Genomic DNA, 22,532 nt, shown 5'->3' with positions numbered 1-22,532 from the left:
ATAAAAATTCAACAAACTCTTAAAAAAATGAAATAAACATGACCTTCTATTATACGGGTAAAAATCCACAAAAAGGAAAAAATCACTTCAAAGACAAAAAAAACTCGGTAAAATAGTGTGAATAGTGACCTGTAATAGCAAATAATATTTTTCTCGTCCTGAAGTCAATGTTGGTTTTCTATTTATGAAAATTTATATACTAGTGCAAAAATAAAGTCAACTATTGTAAAAAAAACTATCAAACATTTGACTTTCTCAATTACCTTTTTCCCGTATGAGGTGTATATACAACCAGTAGTTAAAGGTATTTTTTGTTCGCAAATATATCATCGTTGTTGGCTGACAGCCAGGGCCTAGGAGCCTTACGAAAATTCAAAGCCCAAATAATAAAGATACAAAGAGAGGGGGAAAATGACAAATCCGACATGATTAGGGTCAACAATGATAAAGCAAAAATGACAACATTCGCATATGAGTTTTTTCTCCACTTGTATTCCAAATTCGATTTGAAAATTTCTAGGGATTCTAGACTCATATCTTGTGGACATTAAAAAACATAACATTTTATTCATTTCTTATTTTTGCAATGGTACCTTATCAAAGTGTGTATCATAACCCTTGCAAGGTAGTAGGAACTATTGGGATGTAGCTAATCCGAGCTCGTGCTCAAATGAGCCTATATGAACAGTAAAGTCATAAAAAATAAAAAATAAATCTGTTTTTTCATGTGAAACATTGACAAATTTTCTACTTGCAAAATTTCATCATGGAAACACTTTTATGGATGTCACTATTGAAAATATGCCCTAGAGGCAATAATAAAATGGTTATTATCATATTTCCTTGTTCATTATAATCGTCTATTGTTCATGCTATAATTGTATTAACAGAAAACAGTAATACATGTGTGTATAAATAGATCACAATGTGTCCCTAGCAAGCCTCTAGTTGGCTAGCTCGTTGATCAATAGAGGATCATGGTTTCCTGATCATGGACATTAGATGTCATTGATAACGGGATCACATCATTGGGAGAATGATGTGATGGACAAGACCCAATCCTAAGCATAACACTAGATCGTGTTGTTCGTATGCTAAAGCTTTTCTAATGTCAAGTGTCTTTTCCTTCGACCGTGAGATTGTGCAACTCCCGGATACCGTAGGAGTGCTTTGGGTGTATCAAACGTCACAACGTAACTAGATGACTATAAAGGTGCACTACGGGTACCTCTTAAAGTGTCTGTTGGGTTGGTACGAATCGAGATCGGGATTTGTCACTCCGTGTGACGGAGAGGTATCTCTGGGCCCACTCGATAGAACATCATCATGAGCTCAATGTGACTAAGGAGTTAGTCACACAATGACGTGCTACGGAACAAGTAAAGAGACTTACCGGTAACGAGATTGAACAAGGTATAGGTATACCGACGATCGAATCTCGGGCAAGTTCTATACCGACAAACAAAGGGAATTTGTATACGGGATTGATTGAATCCTTGACATCATGGTTCATCCGATGAGATCATCGTGGAACATGTGGGAGACACCATGGGTATCCAGATCCCGCTGATGGTTATTGGCCGGAGAACGTCTCGGTCATGTCTCCATGCTTCCTGAACCCGTATGGTCTACACACTTAAGGTTCGATGACGCTAGGGTTATAGGGAATTGTTATACGAGGTTACCGAAAGTTGTTCGGAGTCCCGGATGAGATCCCGGACGTCACGAGGAGCTCCATAATGGTTCGGTGGTAAAGATTGATATATAGGATGGATGGTTTTGGACACCGGAAATGTTTCGGGCGTCACCGGTAGTGTACCGGGACCACCGGGACGACCGGAAATGGTCCCGGGGGTACACCGGGAGGGGCCACCAGGCCCAAGAGGTAGCATGGGCCAAAAGGGGGAGGGAAACCAGCCCAAAGTGGGCTGGTGCGCCTCCCACAAAGAGGCCCAAGGCGCAGGAGGTGGAGAGGGGGGGGGAAACCCTGGGCGTTGGTGGGCCTAAGGCCCACCTAGGGGTGCGCCACCCCCTCCCCTTGCCTTGGCCGCCGCACCTCCCATATGGGGGGGCTGCCGCACCACCTAGGGTGGGAACCCTAGGGGTGGCACCCCCTCCCCTCCTCCTATATATAGTGGGGGTTTTGGGGCTGTTTTGCACACGGTTTTCCCTCTCCCTCGGCGCAGCCCTGCTCCCCTTCTTCCTCCTCTCCCACGGTGCTTGGCGAAGCCCTGCCGGGAGACCTCATCTCTCCATCGACACCACGTCGTCGTGCTGCTGGAGATCTTCCCCAACCTCTCCCTCCTCCTTGCTGGATCAAGGTGCGGGAGACGTCACCGGACCGCACGTGTGTTGAATGCGGAGGTGCCGTAGTTCGGCAATAGATCGGAATCACACTGCGATCTGAATCGCCGCGAGTACGACTCCATCAACCGCGTTCTAGCAATGCTTCCGCTTAGCAATCTTCAAAGGTATGAAGATGCACTCACCCCTCTCTCGTTGCTGGTCTCTCCATAGGAAGATCTGAATATGCGTAGGAATTTTTTGATTTTATGCTACGTTACCCAATAGTGGCATCCGAGCCAGGTTTTCTATGCGTAGATTGTATGCACGAGTAGAACACAAAAGGTTGTGGGCGATGATTTGTCAATTGCTTGCCGCTACTAGTCTTATTCTTTTCCGGCGGTATTGTGGGATGAAGCGGTCCGGACCGACCTTACACGTACGCTTACGTGAGACTGGTTCCACCGACAGACATGCACACCGTGCATAAAGGTGGCTAGCGGGTGTTTGTCTCTCCTACTCTAGTCGGATTGGATTTGATGAAAAGGGTCCTTATGAAGGGTAAATAGCTTTGGCATATCATCGTTGTGGCTGTCACGTAGGTAAGAAGGCATTCTTGCTAGAAACCCAAATCAGCCACGTAAAACTTGCAACACTAATTAGAGGACGTCTAACTTGTTTTTGCAGGTTTTGACATGTGATGTGATATGGCCAGAGTTGTGATGTTACATGTATGATGTATGAGATGATCATGTTATTGTAATAGGTTTCACGACTTGCATGTCGATGAGCATGACAACCGGCAGGAGCCATAGGAGTTGTCTTAATTTTACTTCATTACTAACGGTTAGCTATAGTAGTAGTTGGCGTGACAACTTCACGGAGACACGATGATGGAGATCATGATGATAGAGATCATGGTGTCACGCTGGTGACAATGATGATCATGCGATGCCTGAAGATGGAGATCGAAAGAGCAAAGATGGTAATGGTCATATCATGTCACTATATGATTGCGTTGTGATGTTTATCATGTTTTTCATCTTATTGCTTAGAACGCCGGTAGCATAATAAGATAATCCCTCTTAAAAATTTCGAGAACATATTCCCCTAAGTGTGCACTATTGTGAAGGATCATTGTCTCGAAGCACCACGTGATGATCGGGTGTGATAGATTCTAACGTTCGCATACAACGGGTGTAAGCCAGATTTACACACGTGAAACACCTAGGTTGACTCGATGAGTTTAGCATGTACAGGCATGACCTCGAAGACAAGAGACCGAAAGGTCGAACATGAGTCGTATGGTTGAATACGATCAGCATGAAGTTGCTTACCATGATGACTAGTCCGTCTCACGTGATGATCGGACACGGGTTAGTCAACATGGATCATGTATCACTTAGATGACTGGAGGGATGTCGTTTTAAGTGGGAGTTCATACTTAATTTGATTTAATGAACTTAATTGTCATAAACTTAGTCTAAAAGTTGTATTTATAAATATTGTAGATGGCCAACGTCAACCTCAATTTCAACGCATTCCTAGAGAAAAACAAGCTGAAAGATGATGGTAGCAACTATGCGGACTGGGTTTGCAACTTGAAGCTCATCCTTGAAGCAGCTAAAAAGGCTTATGTCCTTGATGCGCCGCTAGGTGACCCTCCCGCTCCTGCAACAGCCCAGGACATTCTGAACGTCTGGCAAACGCGAAGTGATGACTACTCTCTTGTTAGGTGTGGCATGTTATACAGTTTGGAAACGGGGCTCCAAAGGCGTTTTGAGCAACACGGTGCATATGAGATGTTCCAAGAGATGAAACTAGTTTTTCAAGCTCATGCCTGTATCGAGAGATATGAAGTCTCCGACAAGTTCTTTAGCTGTAAGATGGAAGAGAACAGTTCTGTCAGTGAGCACATACTCAAAATGTCTGGGTTACACGGTCGTCTGACTTCACTTGGAGTCGAACTTCCGGATGATGCTATAATTGACAGAATCCTCCAGTCTCTCCCACCAAGCTACAAAGGTTTTGTGCTGAACTACAACATGCAAGGGATGGAGAAGACCATTCCCGAGTTGTACTCGATGCTCAAGTCTGCAGAAGTAGAAATCAAGAAAGAGCATCAAGTGTTGATGGTCAACAAGACCACGAGTTTCAAGAAGGACAAGGGTAAGAAGAACTTCAAGAAAGACGGCAAAGCCGTTGCCACGCCCGGTAAGCCAGATGCCGGGAAGAAGAAAAAGAATGAACCCAAGCCTGAGACTAAGTGATTCTATTGCAAGGGAAAAGGTCACTGGAAGCGGAACTGTCCCAAGTACTTAGCGGACAAGAAGGCCGGCAACGTTAAAGGTATATGTGATATACATGTTATTGATGTGTACCTTACCAGTGCTCGTAGTAGCTCCTGGGTATTTGATACCGGTGTTGTTGCTCACATTTGCAACTCAAAGCAGGAACTGCGGAATAAGCGGAGAGTGGCCAAGGACGAGGTGACGATGCGCGTCGGGAATGGCTCCAAGGTCGATGTGATCGCCGTCGGCACGCTACCTCTACATCTACCGTCGGGATTAGTTTTAAACCTTAATAATTGTTATTTAGTACCAGCTTTGAGCATGAATATTGTATCAGGGTCTTGCTTAATGCGAGACGGCTACTCATTTAAGCCAGAGAATAATGGTTGTTCTATTTATATGAGTGATATGTTTTATGGTCATGCTCCGCTGGTGAATGGTTTATTCTTGATGAATCTCGATCGTGATGTTACACATATTCATAGTGTTAGTACCAAAAGATGTAAAGTTGATAATGATAGTCCCACATACTTGTGGCACTGCCGCCTTGGTCATATCGGTGTTAAGCGCATGAAAAAGCTCCATGCTGATGGACTATTAGAGTCTCTTGACTTTGAATCATTTGACACATGCGAACCGTGCCTCATGGGCAATATGACTAAGACTCCATTCTCATGAATAATGGAGAGAGCAACCAACTTATTGGAAACAATACATACTGATGTGTGTGGTCCAATGAACGTTGAAGCTCGCGGTGGTTACCGTTATGTTCTCACTCTCACCGATGATTTGAGTAGGTATGGGTATATCTACTTGATGAAGCACAAATCTGAGACGTTTGAAAAGTTCAAGGAATTTCAGAGTGAGGTTGAGAATCAACGTGACAGAAAAATTAAGTGTCTTCGATCTCATCGTGGAGGAGAATATTTGAGTCACGAGTTTGGCACACACCTAAGGAAGTGTGGAATCATTTCACAACTGATGCCGCCTGGCACACCGCAATGCAACGGAGTGTCTGAACATCGTAATCGCACTTTATTAGATATGGTACGATCTATGATGTCTCTTACCGACTTACCGCTATCATTTTGGGGATACGCATTAGAAACTGCATCATTCACTTTAAATAGGGCACCGTCTAAATCCGTTGAGACGACACCGTATCAACTATGGTTTGGCAAGAAACCTAAGTTGTCGTTTCTTAAAGTTTGGGGCTGCGATGCTTATGTGAAGAAACTTCAACCAGAGAAGCTCGAACCCAAAGCGGAGAAATGCGTATTCATAGGATACCCTAAGGAAACTATTGGGTATACCTTATATCTTAGATCCGAAGGTAAAACCTTTTTTGCCAAGAACGGATCCTTTCTAGAGAAAGAGTTTCTCTCGAAAGAAGTAAGTGGGAGGAAAGTAGAACTTGATGAGGTAATTACACCCCCTCTCGAACCGGAGAGTAGCGTAGCGCGGGAAATTGTTCCTGTGGCGCCTACGCCAACTGAAGAGAAAGTTAATGATGATGACCATGAAGCTTCAGATCAAGTTGCTACTGAACCACGAAGGTCCACAAGGGTACGTTCCGCACCAGAGTGGTACGGCAACCCTGTGATGGAAATCATGTTGTTAGACAACGGTGAACCTTCAAACTATGAAGAAGCAATGGCGGGCCCGCATTCCAACAAATGGCTTGAGGCTATGAAATCCGAGATAGGATCCATGTATGAGAACAAAGTATGGACTTTGGTGGACTTTCCCGATGACCGGCGAGCCATAGAAAATAAATGGATCTTCAAGAAGAAGACTGATGCAAACGGTAATGTGACCGTTTATAAAGCTCGACCTGTCGCAAAGGGTTTTCGACAAATTCAAGGAGTTGACTACGAAGAGACTTTCTCTCCCGTAGCGAAGCTGAAATCAGTCTGAATCATGTTAGCAATTGGCGCCTTTTATGATTATGAAATTTGGCAAATGGACGTCAAAACAGCGTTCCTTAACGGGAATCTTAAGGAAGAGTTGTATATGATGCAACCAGAAGGTTTTGTCGACCCTAAGGGTGCTAACAAAGTGTGCAACCTCCAACGCTCCATCTATAGGCTGGTGCAAGCATCTCAGAGTTGGAACATTCGCTTTAATGAGGTGATTAAAGCGTTTGGGTTCATACAGGTTTATGGAGAAGCCTGTCTGTACAAGAAAGTGAGTGGGAGCTCTGTAGATTTCCTCATACTGTATGTGGATGACATATTATTGATGGGGAATAATATAGAGATGTTGGAGAGCATAAAGGCCTATTTGAACAAGAGTTTTTCAATGAAGGACCTTGGAGAAGCTGCATACATATTAGGCATCAAGATCTATAGAGATAGATCGAGACGCCTCATAGGTCTTTCGCAAAGTACATACCTTCACAAGATATTGAAGAAGTTCAATATGGAAAACTCAAAGAAAGGGTTCTTGCCAGTTTTGCAAGGTATGAGATTGAGTAAGACTCCGTCACCGACCACGGCAGCAGATAGAGAGAAGATGAGTACTGTCCCCTACGCTTCAGCCGTAGGCTCTCTAATGTATGACATTCTGTGTACCAGACCTGATATAAACATTGCCATAAGTTTGGTAGGGAGGTACCAAAGTGATCCCGGTATGGAACACTGGACAGCGGTCAAGAATATCCTTAAGTACCTGAAGAGGACTAAGGAGATGTTTCTCGTTTATGGAGGTGACGAAGAGCTCGTCGTAAAGGGTTACGTCGATGCTAGCTTCGACACAGATCCGTATGACTCTAAGTCACATACCGGATACATGTATGTTTTGAATGGTGGGGCAGTGAGCTGGTGCAACAGCAAGCAAGAAGTCGTGGCAGCATCTACATGTGAAGCGGAGTATATAGTTGCTTCAGAAGCGGCTCATGAAGGAATTTGGATGAATGAGCTCATCACCGACCTTGGAGTGGTTCCAAGCGCGTCGGGTCCAATGACACTCTTCTGTGATAACACTGGGGCCATTGCCATAGCCAAGGAGCCCAGGTTTCACCGGAAGACGAAGCACATCAAACGCCGCTACAACTCCATCCAGGACCATGTCCAGAGTGGAGTAATAGAGATTTGTAAAGTACATACAGATCTGAATGTTCCAGACCCGTTGACTAAACGTCTTCCTCGAGAAAAACATGATCAACACCATAATGCTATGGGTGTTCGATACATCACAATGTAACTAGATTATTGACTCTAGTGCAAGTGGGAGACTATTGGAAATATGCCCTAGAGGCAATAATAAAATGGTTATTATCATATTTCCTTGTTCATGATAATCGTCTATTTTTCATGCTATAATTGTATTAACAGAAAACAGTAATACATGTGTGAATAAATAGATCACAATGTGTCCCTAGCAAGCCTCTAGTTGGCTAGCTCGTTGATCAATAGATGATCATGGTTTCCTGATCATGAACATTAGATGTCATTGATAAAGGGATCAGATCATTGGGAGAATGATGTGATGGACAAGACCCAATCCTAAGCATGGCACTAGATCGTATTGTTCGTATGCTAAAGCTTTTCTAATGTCAAGTGTCTTTTCCTTCGACCGTGAGATTGTGCAACTCCCGGATACCGTAGGAGTGCTTTGGGTGCATCAAACGTCACAACGTAGCTGAGTGACTATAAAGGTGCACTATGGGTACCTCTGAAAGTGTCTGTTGGGTTGGTACGAATCGAGATCGGGATTTGTCACTCCATGTGACGGAGAAGTATCTTTGGGCCCACTCGGTAGAACATTATCATGAGCTCAATGTGACTAAGGAGTTAGTCACACAATGACGTGCTACGGAACGAGTAAAGAGACTTACCGGTAACGAGATTGAACAAGGTATAGGTATACCGACGATCGAATCTCGGGCAAGTTCTATACCGACAGATAAAGGGAATTGTATACGGGATTGATTGAATCCTTGACATCGTGGTTCATCCGATGAGATCATCGTGGAACATGTGGGAGCCACCATGGGTATCCAGATCCCGCTGATGGTTATTGGCCGGAGAACGTGTGGGTCATGTTTGCATGCTTCCCGAACCCGTAGGGTCTACACACTTAAGGTTCGATGACGCTAGGGTTATAGGGAATTCTTATATGAGGTTACCGAAAGTTGTTCGGAGTCCCGGATGAGATCCCGGACGTCGCGAGGAGCTCCGGAATGATCCGGAGGTAAAGATTGACATTAGGATGGATGGTTTTGGACACCGGAAATGTTTCGGGCGTCACCGGTAGTGTACCGGGACCAACGGGAGGGGCCACCAGGCCCAAGAGGTAGCATGGGCCAAAAGGGGGAGGGCAACCAGCCCAAAGTGGGCTGGTGTGCCTCCCACAAAGAGGCCCAAGGCGCAGGAGGTGGAGAGGGGGGGGGGAAACCCTAGGCGCTGGTGGGCCTAAGGCCCACCTAGGGGTGCGCCACCCCCTCCCCTGCCCTGGCCGCCGCACCTGTTGGAAATATGCCCTAGAGGCAATAATAAATTAGTTATTATTATATTTCTTAGTTCATGATAATCGTTTATTATCCATGCTATAATTGTATTGATTGGAAACACAATACTTGTGTGGATACATAGACAAAACAGTGTCCCTAGTAAGCCTCTAGTTGACTAGCTCCTTGATCAAAGATGGTCAAGGTTTCCTGGCCATAGGCAAGTGTTGTCACTTGATAACGGGATCACATCATTAGGAGAATCATGTGATGGACTAGACCCAAACTAATAGACGTAGCATGTTGATCGTGTCATTTTGTTGCTACTGTTTTCTGCGTGTCAAGTATTTGTTCCTATGACCATGAGATCATATAACTCACTAACACCGGAGGAATGCTTTGTGTGTATCAAACGTCGCAACGTAACTGGGTGACTATAAAGATGCTCTACAGGTATCTCTCAAGGTGTTAGTTGAGTTAGTATGGATCAAGACTGGGATTTGTCACTCCGTGTGACGGAGAGGTATCTCGGGGCCCACTCGGTAATACAACATCACACACAAGCCTTGCAAGCAATGTAACTTAGTGTAAGTTACGGGATCTTGTATTACGGAACGAGTAAAGAGACTTGCCGGTAAACGAGATTGAAATAGGTATGCGGATACTGACGATCGAATCTCGGGCAAGTAACATACCGAAGGACAAAGGGAATGACATACGGGATTATACGAATCCTTGGCACTGAGGTTCAAACGATAAATATCTTCGTAGAATATGTAGGATCCAATATGGGCATCCAGGTCCCGCTGTTGGATATTGACCGAGGAGTCTCTCGGGTCATGTCTACATAGTTCTCGAACCCGCAGGGTCTGCACACTTAAGGTTCGACGTTGTTTTATGCGTATTTGAGTTATATGGTTGGTTACCGAATGTTGTTCGGAGTCCCGGATGAGATCACGGACGTCACGAGGGTTTCCGGAATAGTCCGGAAACGAAGATTGATATATAGGATGGCCTCATTTGGTTACCGGAAGGTTTTCGTGCATTACCGGAAAAGTTTCGGGCTCATCGGTAGTGTACCGGGAGTGCCGGGAGGGGTGCCGGGGACCATCGGGAGGGGTGTCACGCCCCAAGGGGTCTCATGGGCTATGGGAAGAGATAAACCAGCCCCTAGTGGGCTGGAATAAGTTCCCACTAAGGCCCATAAGGTTTGAGAAGGAAAAAACACAAGGTGGAAAGAGTTTCCAAGTGGGAAGGTGGAATCCTACTCCAAGTAGGATTGGAGTAGGACTCCTCCACCTCCAATTTCGGCCAAACCTTGAGGGTTTGAGGCTGCCTCTTCCCTCCCCCTCCCACCTATATATACGGAGGTTTTAGGGCTGATTTGAGACGACTTTCTCACGGCTGCCCGACCACATACCTCCATAGTTTTTCCTCTAGATCGCGTTTCTGCGGAGCTCGGGCGGAGCCCTGCTGAGACAAGATCATCACCAACCTCCGGAGCGCCGTCACGCTGCCGGAGAACTCTTCTACCTCTCCGTCTCTCTTGCTGGATCAAGAAGGCCGAGATCATCGTCGAGTTGTACGTGTGCTGAACGCGGAGGTGCCGTCCGTTCGGTACTAGATCGTGGGACTGATCGCGGGATTGTTCGCGGGGCGGATCGAGGGACGTGAGGACGTTCCACTACATCAACCGCGTTCACTAACGCTTCTGCTGTACGATCTACAAGGGTACGTAGATCACTCATCCCCTCTCGTAGATGGACATCACCATGATAGGTCTTCGTGCGCGTAGGAAAATTTTTGTTTCCCTTGCGACGTTCTCCAACAGCACCTCCCATCTGGGGGGGCTGCCGCACCACCTAGGGTGGGAACCCTAGGGGTGGCACCCCCTCCCCTCCCCCTATATATAGTGGGGGTTTTGGGGCTGTTTTGCACACGGTTTTCCCTCTCCCTCGGCGCAACCCTGCTCCCCTTCTTCCTCTTCTCCCACGGTGCTTGGCGAAGTCGTGCCGGGAGACCTCGTCTCTCCGTCGACACCACACCGTCGTGCTGCCGAAGATCTTCCCCAACCTCTCCCTCCTCCTTGCTGGATCAAGGTGCGGGAGACGTCACCGGGCCGCACGTGTGTTGAACGTGGAGGTGCCGTAGTTCGGCAATAGATCGGAATCACAACGCGATCTGAATCGCCACGAGTACGACTCCATCAACCGCGTTCTAGCAACGCTTCCGCTTAGCGATCTTCAAAGGTATGAAGATGCACTCACCCCTCTCTCGTTGCTGGTCTCTCCATCAGAAGATCTGAATATGCGTAGGAAATTTTTGATTTTATGCTACGTTACCCAACAGTCACATCAATACAAAATCGATGCTCCAAAAATGTCGATTTTTTTTGTGCGACTTCCACAAATGTCATTTTAAAGTGAAAATCTGCAGGCTCTTAAAACATTTTTTAAAGTTTATAAAAAAACTTTTTTTTCATGAGCTCGGGATCAGAAGGTTACTTTCAGAACTATTGCTCCATTGCCATACTTTCAGAAAAGAAGACGAGGGTACAAAAAATACCAAGAGACTAGTGATCAAGATAATGATTGACTCTACTATCATCGTCATTACCACCCCAAAGATAGGTCAAGTCCCAAAATGACAACCCACAAGATCGAAGTTGTCAGTCAGCGCGACAAAAGCGTCATGCCTCCGTGTTGTTAATCGAATTAGTTATGACATCCACACCGATCATAGGTTTGAACCATAAGACTTTCATTCGAGTATTATGCCTTCTCGTCGTTGATAAGTTGCCGCCCAAGGACATATAAATTGAGTATACGACAATCAAAGCATGACTCTAAGTTTTAACCCGTGATTTCTTCCCCCCCTGAAACCCAAATAAACCTCCATATACAAGGGAGACCAGAGAGGGCTACCAAATGGCGGCCGACGGGTGGGTTTTTCTCCATTTGCATCTTCTTCTCTCGATGTGATCTAAAACCATGTTGGCAATTTTCAAATGGTTCTTTCCTTGTAGGCTTTTTTGCAGCTGCACTGAAAAACACCATCTTTTTTGGAGAGTGGAAAATTGGGGGCTTGTAGGAGGATTTTTTTTGTTTTTGTCATTTATGATATTGGTTATGTCCCATTACTCAGTCTTGTCAATAGAAATTTCAACTGCTCAAAAATGCCATCGCTTCATTAGACACATGCTCAAAAATTCCACTAGACATCATTACTATCAGCTCAAATCTCGTTTGCCATGTTATAATGACCAAAATACCTATCAAACAACATTTCAACTATTCCTTTATCTCACTACAATAAAGTGCGGGTCTCACTTGATCCCAAATAGCGTTTTTATTTTGGTGTAAAATTATTCGCTTTCTTACTTGTGACAAGTGGGGCCCACACTTATCATTGTGCGATAGAGAAAGCTGACATGTGGGTCTAGGGGTATTTCCGTCAAATAAGATGGTCAACAAGTTTGACCTGACAATAAGGATGTCTAATGACATTTTTGAGCAAACGTCTAATGGAACGATGGTATTTTTGAGATATCTAATGGAAATTTTTAGTAAGCACCTCATGGAGCGATGACATTTTGGAGCTGTTTTAACTTTTAATGGATAAACTGAGCAGTGAAACACAACTAATGTCATAAATGGTAAAAACCCTTGTTTTTTTAGACAACTTGTAGGAGAATTGTTGCCAAGGCCCAAAGCCCATGATCGGCTTGAGCGGGCTCGGCCCGAGCCGCTCTGGTCCACGGGAGAGAGAGAGAGAGAGAGCGCGGTGGAAGGAACGGGGGAGGAGGAGGGAGAGGAACAGAGCACTCCGCAAGCATGCAGATAGCCTTCAGCAGCTTCCTGCTCCCCCCGCCGTCGCCTCCGCTGCCCAGCCCCGCCGCGGCCGCCGCCTCCACCTCGTCGTCCTCGTACCTAGTGGCTGCGCACAGGGGCCGCCGCCGGCCGGAGCCTCGCTGCCGCTGCGGCCGCTCGCCGGAGATACCCCCCGCCAACACCACCACCAGCGGTTCCGGCGACCGCCGCTCGTGCGGAGAGGAGGACGCCTCCGCCCCGCCTCTCCTCCCGGTAGAACTAGACGGCGCCGCCGCCTCCGCGGACAGCCAGACCGGTGAGCCACGCGAGCTTAACTGGCGACATGAGTTATCTGAAAGGCATTTCGCGCGTGGTTGTGTGGTTGAGGAGATTTCTTAGGATTGTGGTTGTACTGGAACAAGGGAAAGTGAAAAAATACGCGAAATCAAGTACTTGAGTGCCACAACTGTGAATTTCTACTAATTAGCTTGCTGCATGTTTGGGATTTATGCATACTTCGGCAGATCCCCTCTGGTTTTCTCGCATGCTGTTGCTTATGCAGGGGAGCTATATAACTTTTGCCTCCTGCTTGAATGCATAGTAGAATTGCTATCTACTCCGTAGGTGCCTTGAATTGTGTTATATTGAGCCACTGAATAATTGGGGATTGTTGCTCTTGGTCTTGCCTGCTTAATGGTCCTTGCAGCTGTAGCATAAACATATCAGAACAAGTGTTGCCGTGTTTCCTTGTGGGTGGCGTGCCGCCTAGCATAATGTTCATTATAACACGGTGCCCATGCTCCTAATTTCCAAATCTTGCCTGCCTACTGAGTTGGTGACTCTGTAATTTATCATTGGACCTGCTGTTTTTGTTTGATAGTTCTTTGCCAAAGCTACCTGTAATAGTACTTACTTTTCGACACTCTTGTGAGATGCACCATCATTCCTGCTATATATGACCTACTGTAGGAAGTGTGGTGCCAAGATATCAGGCAACTTCGACTAAAGGGGGCATCAGGAATGGAGATTTTGAAAAATGGGAAGACAATAAACGTGGGACAGATGGTTTATCCAATAACAAGTCCAGGTCAGGTTACTCCAAAGCATTTGGGGTGGATTTGTCCCCAGATAATGTGGCTGTTGCCACTGTTTATTTTGTGCAAGGAGTTTTAGGTCTTTCCAGACTTGCTGTCAGCTTTTATTTGAAAGATGATCTCCAGCTTGATCCAGCAGAGGTATGGCCGTCATCATCTTTGTTTTCTTTATATAGTTATAACCTTTTCTCAAGTTTCACTGGACACGCATGGTTTTGTTCCAGTTGAGCAAAAGCACAGTATGAGGGCATCCAGTGAATTACTCTGTTACCTATTCTGCTAACGTTTTAAGTCTTAGGCAATACCTGTTGACCCAGATATTAATTTGGTTCCTGTTATCCAGACTGCAGTTATAACTGGTTTCTCGGCGTTGCCGTGGTTGGTCAAGCCTCTTTATGGTTTTATCAGGTCTCACCGAAATACCAAATCTCATTTCTGCTACTTTTTTATGTGTAAGTACTCGTGACACTATATTGTTGTGATTTATGATGCAGTGATTCCGTCCCTCTCTTTGGATATCGAAGAAGGTCATACCTAATTCTATCAGGACTCCTTGGAGCAATTTCCTGGAGTTTGATGGCAACAATTGTGGATGATAAGTACAGTGCAGCGCTCTCTATTATTCTTGGATCTCTTGCAGTTGCCTTCTCTGATGTTGTAAGTGAGCAGAAAAAGTATGTTTACAGTATTTTATTTTCCTTCGAAATGATCATCAATGATGCTGGTGTAGTTATTTAGTTTTGTTTAACCCTTGACATTTAGAAAATGATAGTCCCCTTTAGGGGTATAGCTCGAGTTGGTCCATAAAGGGATGCTCTGATCCAATGCTTTTACTGTTTGAAATGAAACATAACTTGCTAGCATTTCCGTTAGGTTTTGGTCATCCGCTGGAGCAGCAGTCAGTCATTAGACATGGTTTGGACAACATGTCATATGCACATGCTATCATGGCACATAGCCTGATAATAGGAGGATTATGTGATTCATGATGCTCTCAATATGAATAGATTTTGAACTGATTTTTAAATTATAAGGAACTCAACATAAACCATATATTCAATTGTTTTTAAGTTGATACTTGATACGTTGTTCAAAGAACTCAACACAGTATGGGCCTCACTTGTCAAAAGAGCAGAAAGAATATCTGAACTATATTCTGAAGACAGAAAGTGTCAGTACTCATAGTTCGTTTTGTGATTAACTGAAAATATTGCAGGTGGTTGATTCTATGGTTGTTGAGAGAGCTCGAGGTGAGTCACAGAGTACATCTGGATCTCTCCAGTCACTATGTTGGGGATCCTCAGCCTTTGGGGCAATTGTGAGCGCATACTTCAGTGGTTCTCTAGTGGATACTTATGGTGTAAGGTTTGCTACTTGGTGTGAAGGAACTTTTTAAAAGCTAGTGGCACCTCTGCATATCACAGTTCACTGATCAGATGTTTCACTAAATGCAGATTTGTCTTTGGTGTTACGGCATTTTTACCTCTGATGACATCTGCTGTTGCTGTTCTTGTAAATGAACAGCGCTTGCCTTCCGAAGAACGTTCCATCTCACTCTCAAGTTCAGGGTTGATTGAAAGCTCTAAGCAGCAGATTAGGCAGATTTGGACTGCTGTAAAACAACCGAACATTTTCTTGCCTACTTTGTTCATATTCCTTTGGCAAGCAACACCACAGTCGGATTCTGCCATGTTTTACTTCGTGTATGTTCCATGGACTCGATGGTTTGATCTTCTTGATTGCTATGGATCATTCTGTTAGACCTGGTTTTGTCTTCTGAAGAAAAGTATGAAGTTTCTAAAATGCTAGTGTATAAAACTCTAAATACAAAAGGCAACGGGACTGTAAATTGCTACTTGGTTGTACATCTTTTTAAAATGGCTGATTATGTTACTTTCTATTGAATTTCAGCACAAATAAGATTGGATTCACTCCAGAGTTTCTAGGGCGTGTCACACTCGTTACATCTGTTGCATCCTTACTGGGCGTTGGAATATATAATTCGTTCCTGAAGGCAGTTCCGCTGAGAAAAATCTTTCTTGTGACAACAATTTTAGGTTCTGCCCTTGGAATGACACAGGTCCGCTTCTCTGCTTACTTGTTCTAGCAGTCCTATTTACTCTTTGTTGGCAAATCATGCTTAGCAGTTAGCTGTGTGTTTTCCACTTCCAGGTTCTTCTTGTCACTGGGCTCAACAGGAAGCTGGGGATAAGTGATGAATGGTTCTCCATTGGGGATTCCTTGATCCTCACAGTCCTTGGTCAGGTATGAAACACTATTGCAATGACTAGTTAACTCGAGGACTAAGTGTTTGCATAATCCTGATACTTAAACTGTGCCATTTCTGTCCCTTTTCACATTTAGAATTACAGTCTTCTGATGTAAACACTGATGATGCCCAATTTCTTTTTGTAGGCTTCGTTCATGCCCGTGTTGGTGTTGGCCGCAAGATTGTGTCCTCTGGGAGTGGAAGCGACGCTGTTCGCCACCCTGATGTCCATTTCAAATGCGGGAAGTGTCGCAGGCGGTCTGGTGGGCGCGGGCCTAACTCAGTTTCTGGGTGTCACAAGGGACAACTTTGACAATCTGGCTCTGCTGATCGTGATCTGCAACCTCAGCTCCCTGCTGCCTCTGCCTCTCCTGGGCCTCCTTCCAGATGGATCACCGGATGCCGATAATGGGCAAACTACTAAAGTCGATTGAAATACTTGAGCTTCTCTTAGAGATTAGACTCAGAGATAGTCAGATCCTGGCATGAACTCGATCACCTAGGGGGGGACAAGATGGAAACTGCAGCCAACTTTGGGCATTGGCTGGCGCAGTGTACGGTTGAGCGTTGAGAAGAGCACCCCCAGCAGAAGGTGAAGTTCCAGATGACCGCACACCACGACGCACCATGGCAGTCAAGATTCATGGTGGTAGTCTTCATGCATTTCAGACGAGGTTAGCTCGGCTGGGAAGCAGATGGTGTTGCCTTGCCGTGCTGTTAGATGCTCTGGTCTCTTTCTTAGGTAAACTAAACGGGGCATATGAACGAGAAGACTAGCTGCACCGTATGACTCCATGTATATACACACCGTCTCACTTTGCTATGCATGTATATACAGATATCCTTTCTTAAAGAAAGAAAACAAATGTGGAATGTGGAGCGAGTTTCGCACTGCTACTCACACACACTGCTACATAATAGGTCACCACAGTCGATGTCAAAACCGACGGCTTAAAAGGGTTATCCCAGGTAGCTTTTGTTGGGGACGGCTTAAAAGAGTTATCCCAGGTAGCTTTTGTTGGGACCGACCGTAAAAATTATGAGCCGACTGTGAGTGTAGCACCATAGCAGGCGGTTTCTGTGGACAACTGACTCCTTTTCTCTGAACATTGAAATGTTGAAGGAAGCTCTTTCAGCAATGATAGGAAGTTCAACTATTACAATCTACAATCTCTGAACAATTTACAATCTGATGATGATCAATGTACAGTTGGATGAAATTGCTCAAAATCAATGATGGAGTCTCGCAATTTACTACAGCCGGGACGAAATGGCAATCATCGGCAACATCATGCAACTGAATTTTCACATTCTCTGCGGCCTGGCCAGCGACATCATATCTTCCAGCTGGAGGAGTGCACCTCACCTCCCTCTGATGCAGATAAGGCTCGTAGACATGCAGCTACCCGCTAGATTTGAATGAGGCTTTGCATATAAATGTACAAACCATAGACATAGGTATGTGCATCGCTCCGCCGCTAGACCTGAATAAGGCTCAAGGCATAAGAATGCAACGATATGTAACGTTGGCTTTGGTTTTGCTCCACTATCTCATATACAAATTCGAAGTTTTTTCTACAGGAGGTTCATTGCAAGAACCGGAATAAGATACCGGACGAGATTATATAGATGGAGCATGCAAGCATAAAATTCATGAGGGCAAGTCCTTCAGTCACACCTACTCAACTGTTCATCCTACTGCCATGATTAACCGGTGTTCGATCTTGTTCATGCTAAACACACGCATTGGTGAACCAGCTACGCCTACGCACTCATACTTGAAGCATGAGAGGAATCAATATGTGTACTAGTACACCATGCTTAATTAATGTGTCATCTCTAGAAATGTTATACCCCACTCTCCATTCGGCAGAAAGCATAAAAAACTCCCCCAAAATTTTATTCGCAACGAGCCAACGATGATAATACATATGTAAAGTGTATTGCCATTATATGCAGTGTGGCGAGTGCAGTGTGCTCGTCACCCACGTGCGCTACTAAAATGCGTTGTCTTAAATTTGTCTCGCGAGGTTGGAAAACTATTGAGGTCTGTCATAACTCGATAGTGTTAAATTTGTTTTTTAATCAGATGAGAAAGCTATTTTACTAAAGTAATTATAGGTTTCCTAATTTTTTAATGTTAATCATAGAAAAAATAAAATATAGAAACCATTGATATTGTGGGTCTCAATCATAACGGTTCGGATCTATTCTTTTCTAAAACCTATGTGTTAACAAAAATCATATAGAACTGACGTTTTTCTAGAAATGGAGCGCATGCGAACGCAGCAAGGCCCATCAGATTCGCCGCAAGAATCTCAGCGTAGGGCGCGTCATCATGTCATCACCACAAACCGTTCCCTCCATGGTGTCAATAATGTAGGTCGCCGCGTCTAGTAAGCTCGTCTCATCACCTCCACTTGTGCTCTGTCCCATTCCTCTTCTTCTCTCCATCTCTGCATGTCCCGACGTTTCCTTATACCCCTCCCCAAGTGATTGGCGCGACGATTTTCGTTCAACCTTCATGCCGCACCTTTGTTGTAGATTCAGGGTACGCTGCTCGATCACATTTGTCACGACCTCGGTTCCGTGTAGGTGCCAGCTCTGGCTTTGGCGCGAGTCTCTTCCCCGCACACATCATTTTCGACGAGGATCCTATGCTGGCAAGAGGGGGGGGGGGGGCAGGGGTAGCAAGTTGTCCTCTTCCCACCCGCATCACCTCCAAACTCTGTCGCGGTTCCTCATCGTCGCCGTGCGTTTTTCTGTCCTGCAGTCATGCCTAGTTTCTGTGCCCAAGCTCGAAACCTGCCATAGGTGTAAAAACTGGTTTCCGCAAGCCCGTGCTCGACCCAGCCCAACCTTCAGGCTTGATTCTCAAGCCCAGACCCAACATGGGCCAATGCCCAGGCCTGGCCCGGCTCGGCCCAGGATTTTCGGTCGGGGTCTGGTCGGGCTGGCCGTGCCGTGTTTTTCATGGCTAGATCTGGTTTCAACATAAAGCACCTCCTAAACAAAGCTACACTCTACCACCAAGGGCAAGCCAACATCCGAAGGCCAGAGAGACCCGAGATGGGGAGAGTAAGCTCTTCTAGAACGCCCCGAGAAGTAAATGAGTACATTTGTATCGGTCCTATTTGATCTTTTGTTGTCGCTGTAAACATTGTGGCATTTCAACAAAGCTTCACGAGATTGTCTTAAAAAATAAAAAAAACGTCACGTTTAACTAGCTAGCCGTATAGAAGGCTGCTCGATTTTTGGTGCCGCGCCGTGGGCCGGAGAGAGGAGGGAGATAGATCGGCGGCGGTGGTTTCGTGGAAGCGTTGGCGGCGTCGATCCGGCGTAATAACAACTTGCAAATGATCGACCAGTTTGTTGCCCCATCCCGTACCCACCGCATGTGGATCGATCAAGGGTTTTCGCTATAAAACTCACCTGATCCTCTCCACGTACGCATCGCTCCTCCTCCACAGCACCACGCACGTACACATCGCGCGCAGTTCGGCCGATCGAGCAGGATGAATCTCCCGGCGACCATTCTCCTAGCCTGCACCATCCTCCTACTTCTCGGTCTCAATGGTACGTACGTGCGCACTTGCCAACTTGTTCCTCAGCACACACTCCACTCTTAGTTCCTACTGTACGTGTTGTAGTAATTGGTAGCTGCTCGTGTTTCGTTTTTTTACGGCTTACATACACTGATCGGTCTGCGTACGTGCATGCATGCAGTTTCCCCCGTGGAGTCGTCCCGGCCGCAGCCGCAGGGGCTCGGGAAGGGCAACCACCACGACCATAACGGGCACGGCGGCGACGACCGGCACCAACGCGACCACTCCGACGACTACAACGGGTACATCTTGTACGTGTTCGGCGACTCCTTCGCCGACAACGGCAACCTGGTGAAGATGAACCCAAGGTCCGAGCTGAACCGCCAGTGGCGCCCTCCCTACGCCTTATCCGGCCGCTTCTCCAACAGCTTGGTTCAATCCGACCTCATCGGTACGTAGGTGCGTGCGTCTCCTTGCTAAATCTCCGACTTCTATCTGTCACAACACTTGATGGAGACCGACGTACGTGTCATTCTCTTCTATACCATGTTGCAGCCTTCATGCTAGGGCAGAGAAAGTCCCCTCCGGCGCACAGGCTCACGCGCAAGGTCGGCCGGGCTGGCCTCAACTTCGCCGCTGCCGGCTCCGGCGTGTTCGACGTGCCGGGCACCCAGACGCTCGCCAGGCAGATCCACACCTTCCACAAGCTCGTCAAGGACGGAGACATCGACCAGGAGCGCCTCGCATCGAAATCCGTCGCGCTCGTCGCCGTCTCCGGCAACGACTACGCCGGCCTCCCCGCCGACACCAAGAGCTTCGCCGAGGTGGAGGGTTTCGCCTCCAAGGTGGCGGCGGAGATCGCGGCCAACGTGCGGCGCCTGCAGGACATCGGCGTGCAGAGGTGCTGGTCAACAACCTCCACCCCTTCGGCTGCTCGCCGTCGCAGACGAGGGCTAACAACTACACCCACTGCAACGAGCGGCGCAACCTGGCCGCCATGCTCCACAACCACCACCTCGCCGACAAGCTGGCCGACATGGAGGGCGTGCTGGTGGTCGACCTCAACGCCGCCTTCAGCAACGTCGTCCGGCACTACGACGACGACGGGGACGGCGACATCATTCCCAATCTGTTCAGGGAGAAGCTGGCGCCGTGCTGCGAGAGCATGGACCCCAAGGGGTACTGCGGGCAGGTGGACAAGGAGACGTTGGAGCCCCTCTACAAGGTGTGCGACAACCCCAACATGTTCTTCTTCTGGGACGAGATGAACCCGACCATGGTCGGCTGGCAGGCCGTCATGGGCCCGCTCGACCACCCCATCAGGAAGTTCCTAGGGCTCGTTAAGTAGACGATGGTGCATCCACATGTGCATGTATACCCAGTGCTTTGTGAACAATATAGTGGGCCAATGCTCGCCACCCGCCCCCAAGCGCCACCTCGCCAGCCAGATCTCGATCCATCGCCACTCCCGTCCTCGTGTTCGCCTCCGATCTAGGATGCAGGGCAGAGAGCTTGAGGGACGTCGGTGCATACCAACCGAAAATATTTGTCACCGTCAATGCTCGCCACCCGCCCCCAAGCCCGTAAGGCCTTATTCGGTTAATCCTCCTTCCAAGGGGATTGGAGGAAAATTTGACTTGTTAGAGATTTAATCTTCTCAATCTCTGTCAAATCCCTTTTACTTTCATGTCAACCGAACAAGGTTTAAGAAAGATCGTGGCGGTTGGGTTACTTAGGTATGTGGAAACCACGACGGGTTATTTCTGCATGTATGCGCCGCCTCGGGCAAGACGTATGTGGCAGGCGGTCCGGTGTGTCACTTTCGAGGCCCTTCTGTAAGCCTCTTTTGATGATCGGTTAGATATCTTCTTGCAACTGGCATGATCTAGCTAGACGGATCAGCAATCACGAGGTCTTTGCCATGGATCAAGACACGATGTTGGGTTCTATAGTCATCGACATGGATGTTCCGAAGATGAAAATCCAAGACTTGGCATCATTAGTAGAATCCAACAATGATGATGCGACTCATTTTCCTTGTTTAAAGTGTCACTTGAGGACTAGACTTGTCTACTCCTCGTCGCCGTGTAGTTGCGGTTGTGTGTGGACAATCATTTGGTAGGCTCCAAGAAGGGGTTACAAGGGAGTTGATTTGGTTTATTATATTTTGTCTGGCAATTAATCACGATATATTCTCTTCGTTCTTTCTTTTATTTTACCCATTTTATCATATTTAATAACACGGTTGCATATATTCTTAATTGAAACATAAGCTGCGGGTAACGAAGCTCCCATTTTTCTTTAAAAAATTCCAGACGCATCTAGACCAGATAAGCAAACCTTGGAACACGAATGATACTAATTCAAGGTTGATGCTACACATACGGACTGTTACAGGATGGCTACGGACTGTTACAGGATGGCCGACGACAGGCGTGGTGTCGGCGCCGCTCCTTGGAGACGGGGCGACGTGGTGGCGCAGGGTGGCCGCCGTCGCGCGCCCGGCCCAGATCTGGGCCTGATGGGCCCCATCTGGGTCCTAGCGGACCGCCCCCGGCGTGCCTCGTTGTCTGCTGCGCGGTGAGGAAGAGGAGCAGCTCGGATGTGGGGCGGCGGCGCCGACGACGTGCCTGCAGCAGCGCGAGGGCGGGAGCTTTACGGGCCTATGAGGGCTCGGCCGGGCCTGTGGGACCACGGGTATGGTGTGCTCCTGCTATTGCGTCCGGACGGCTACCGTCGCTGACGGTGGAGGTTGAGCCCTACCGCGTGCCTACGGTGCGGTTGCCCTAGT

General features: G+C 46.8%; 1 protein-coding gene and 1 pseudogene across 1 annotated transcript; both read left to right on the top strand.

Annotated features, from left to right (window-relative positions):
* The first annotated feature begins 12,823 nt into the window (after positions 1-12,823).
* LOC123452678 (folate-biopterin transporter 1, chloroplastic-like) lies at positions 12,824-17,069 on the top strand. Its single transcript, XM_045129381.1, has 9 exons — positions 12,824-13,149; positions 13,803-14,068; positions 14,271-14,335; positions 14,422-14,584; positions 15,144-15,292; positions 15,382-15,630; positions 15,839-16,007; positions 16,100-16,192; positions 16,343-17,069. Exons 1-9 carry the CDS (start codon positions 12,858-12,860, stop codon positions 16,628-16,630), a joined length of 1,734 nt encoding a protein of 577 aa, XP_044985316.1. The 5' UTR covers positions 12,824-12,857; the 3' UTR covers positions 16,631-17,069.
* Positions 17,070-19,711: 2,642 nt separating this feature from the next.
* LOC123452677 lies at positions 19,712-21,089 on the top strand (annotated as a pseudogene).
* The last annotated feature ends 1,443 nt before the right edge of the window (positions 21,090-22,532 follow it).

Source organism: Hordeum vulgare, chromosome 5H (genome assembly GCF_904849725.1).
Source record: "Hordeum vulgare subsp. vulgare chromosome 5H, MorexV3_pseudomolecules_assembly, whole genome shotgun sequence".
Taxonomy (NCBI): domain Eukaryota; kingdom Viridiplantae; phylum Streptophyta; class Magnoliopsida; order Poales; family Poaceae; genus Hordeum; species Hordeum vulgare.
The sequence above is the reverse complement of the archived record's forward strand: the minus strand, read 5'-3'. Positions and strand labels throughout refer to the sequence as shown.

Excerpts from the sequence above, each read along its gene's own strand:
- LOC123452678 (XM_045129381.1), top strand. The coding sequence starts at position 12,858 with ATGCAGATAGCCTTCAGCAGCTTCCTGCTCCCCCCGCCGTCGCCTCCG. Across the intron at positions 13,150-13,802 it reads CTCCGCGGACAGCCAGACCG|GAAGTGTGGTGCCAAGATAT; the intron begins GTGAGCCACGCG and ends GACCTACTGTAG. Across the intron at positions 15,293-15,381 it reads GTGGATACTTATGGTGTAAG|ATTTGTCTTTGGTGTTACGG; the intron begins GTTTGCTACTTG and ends CACTAAATGCAG.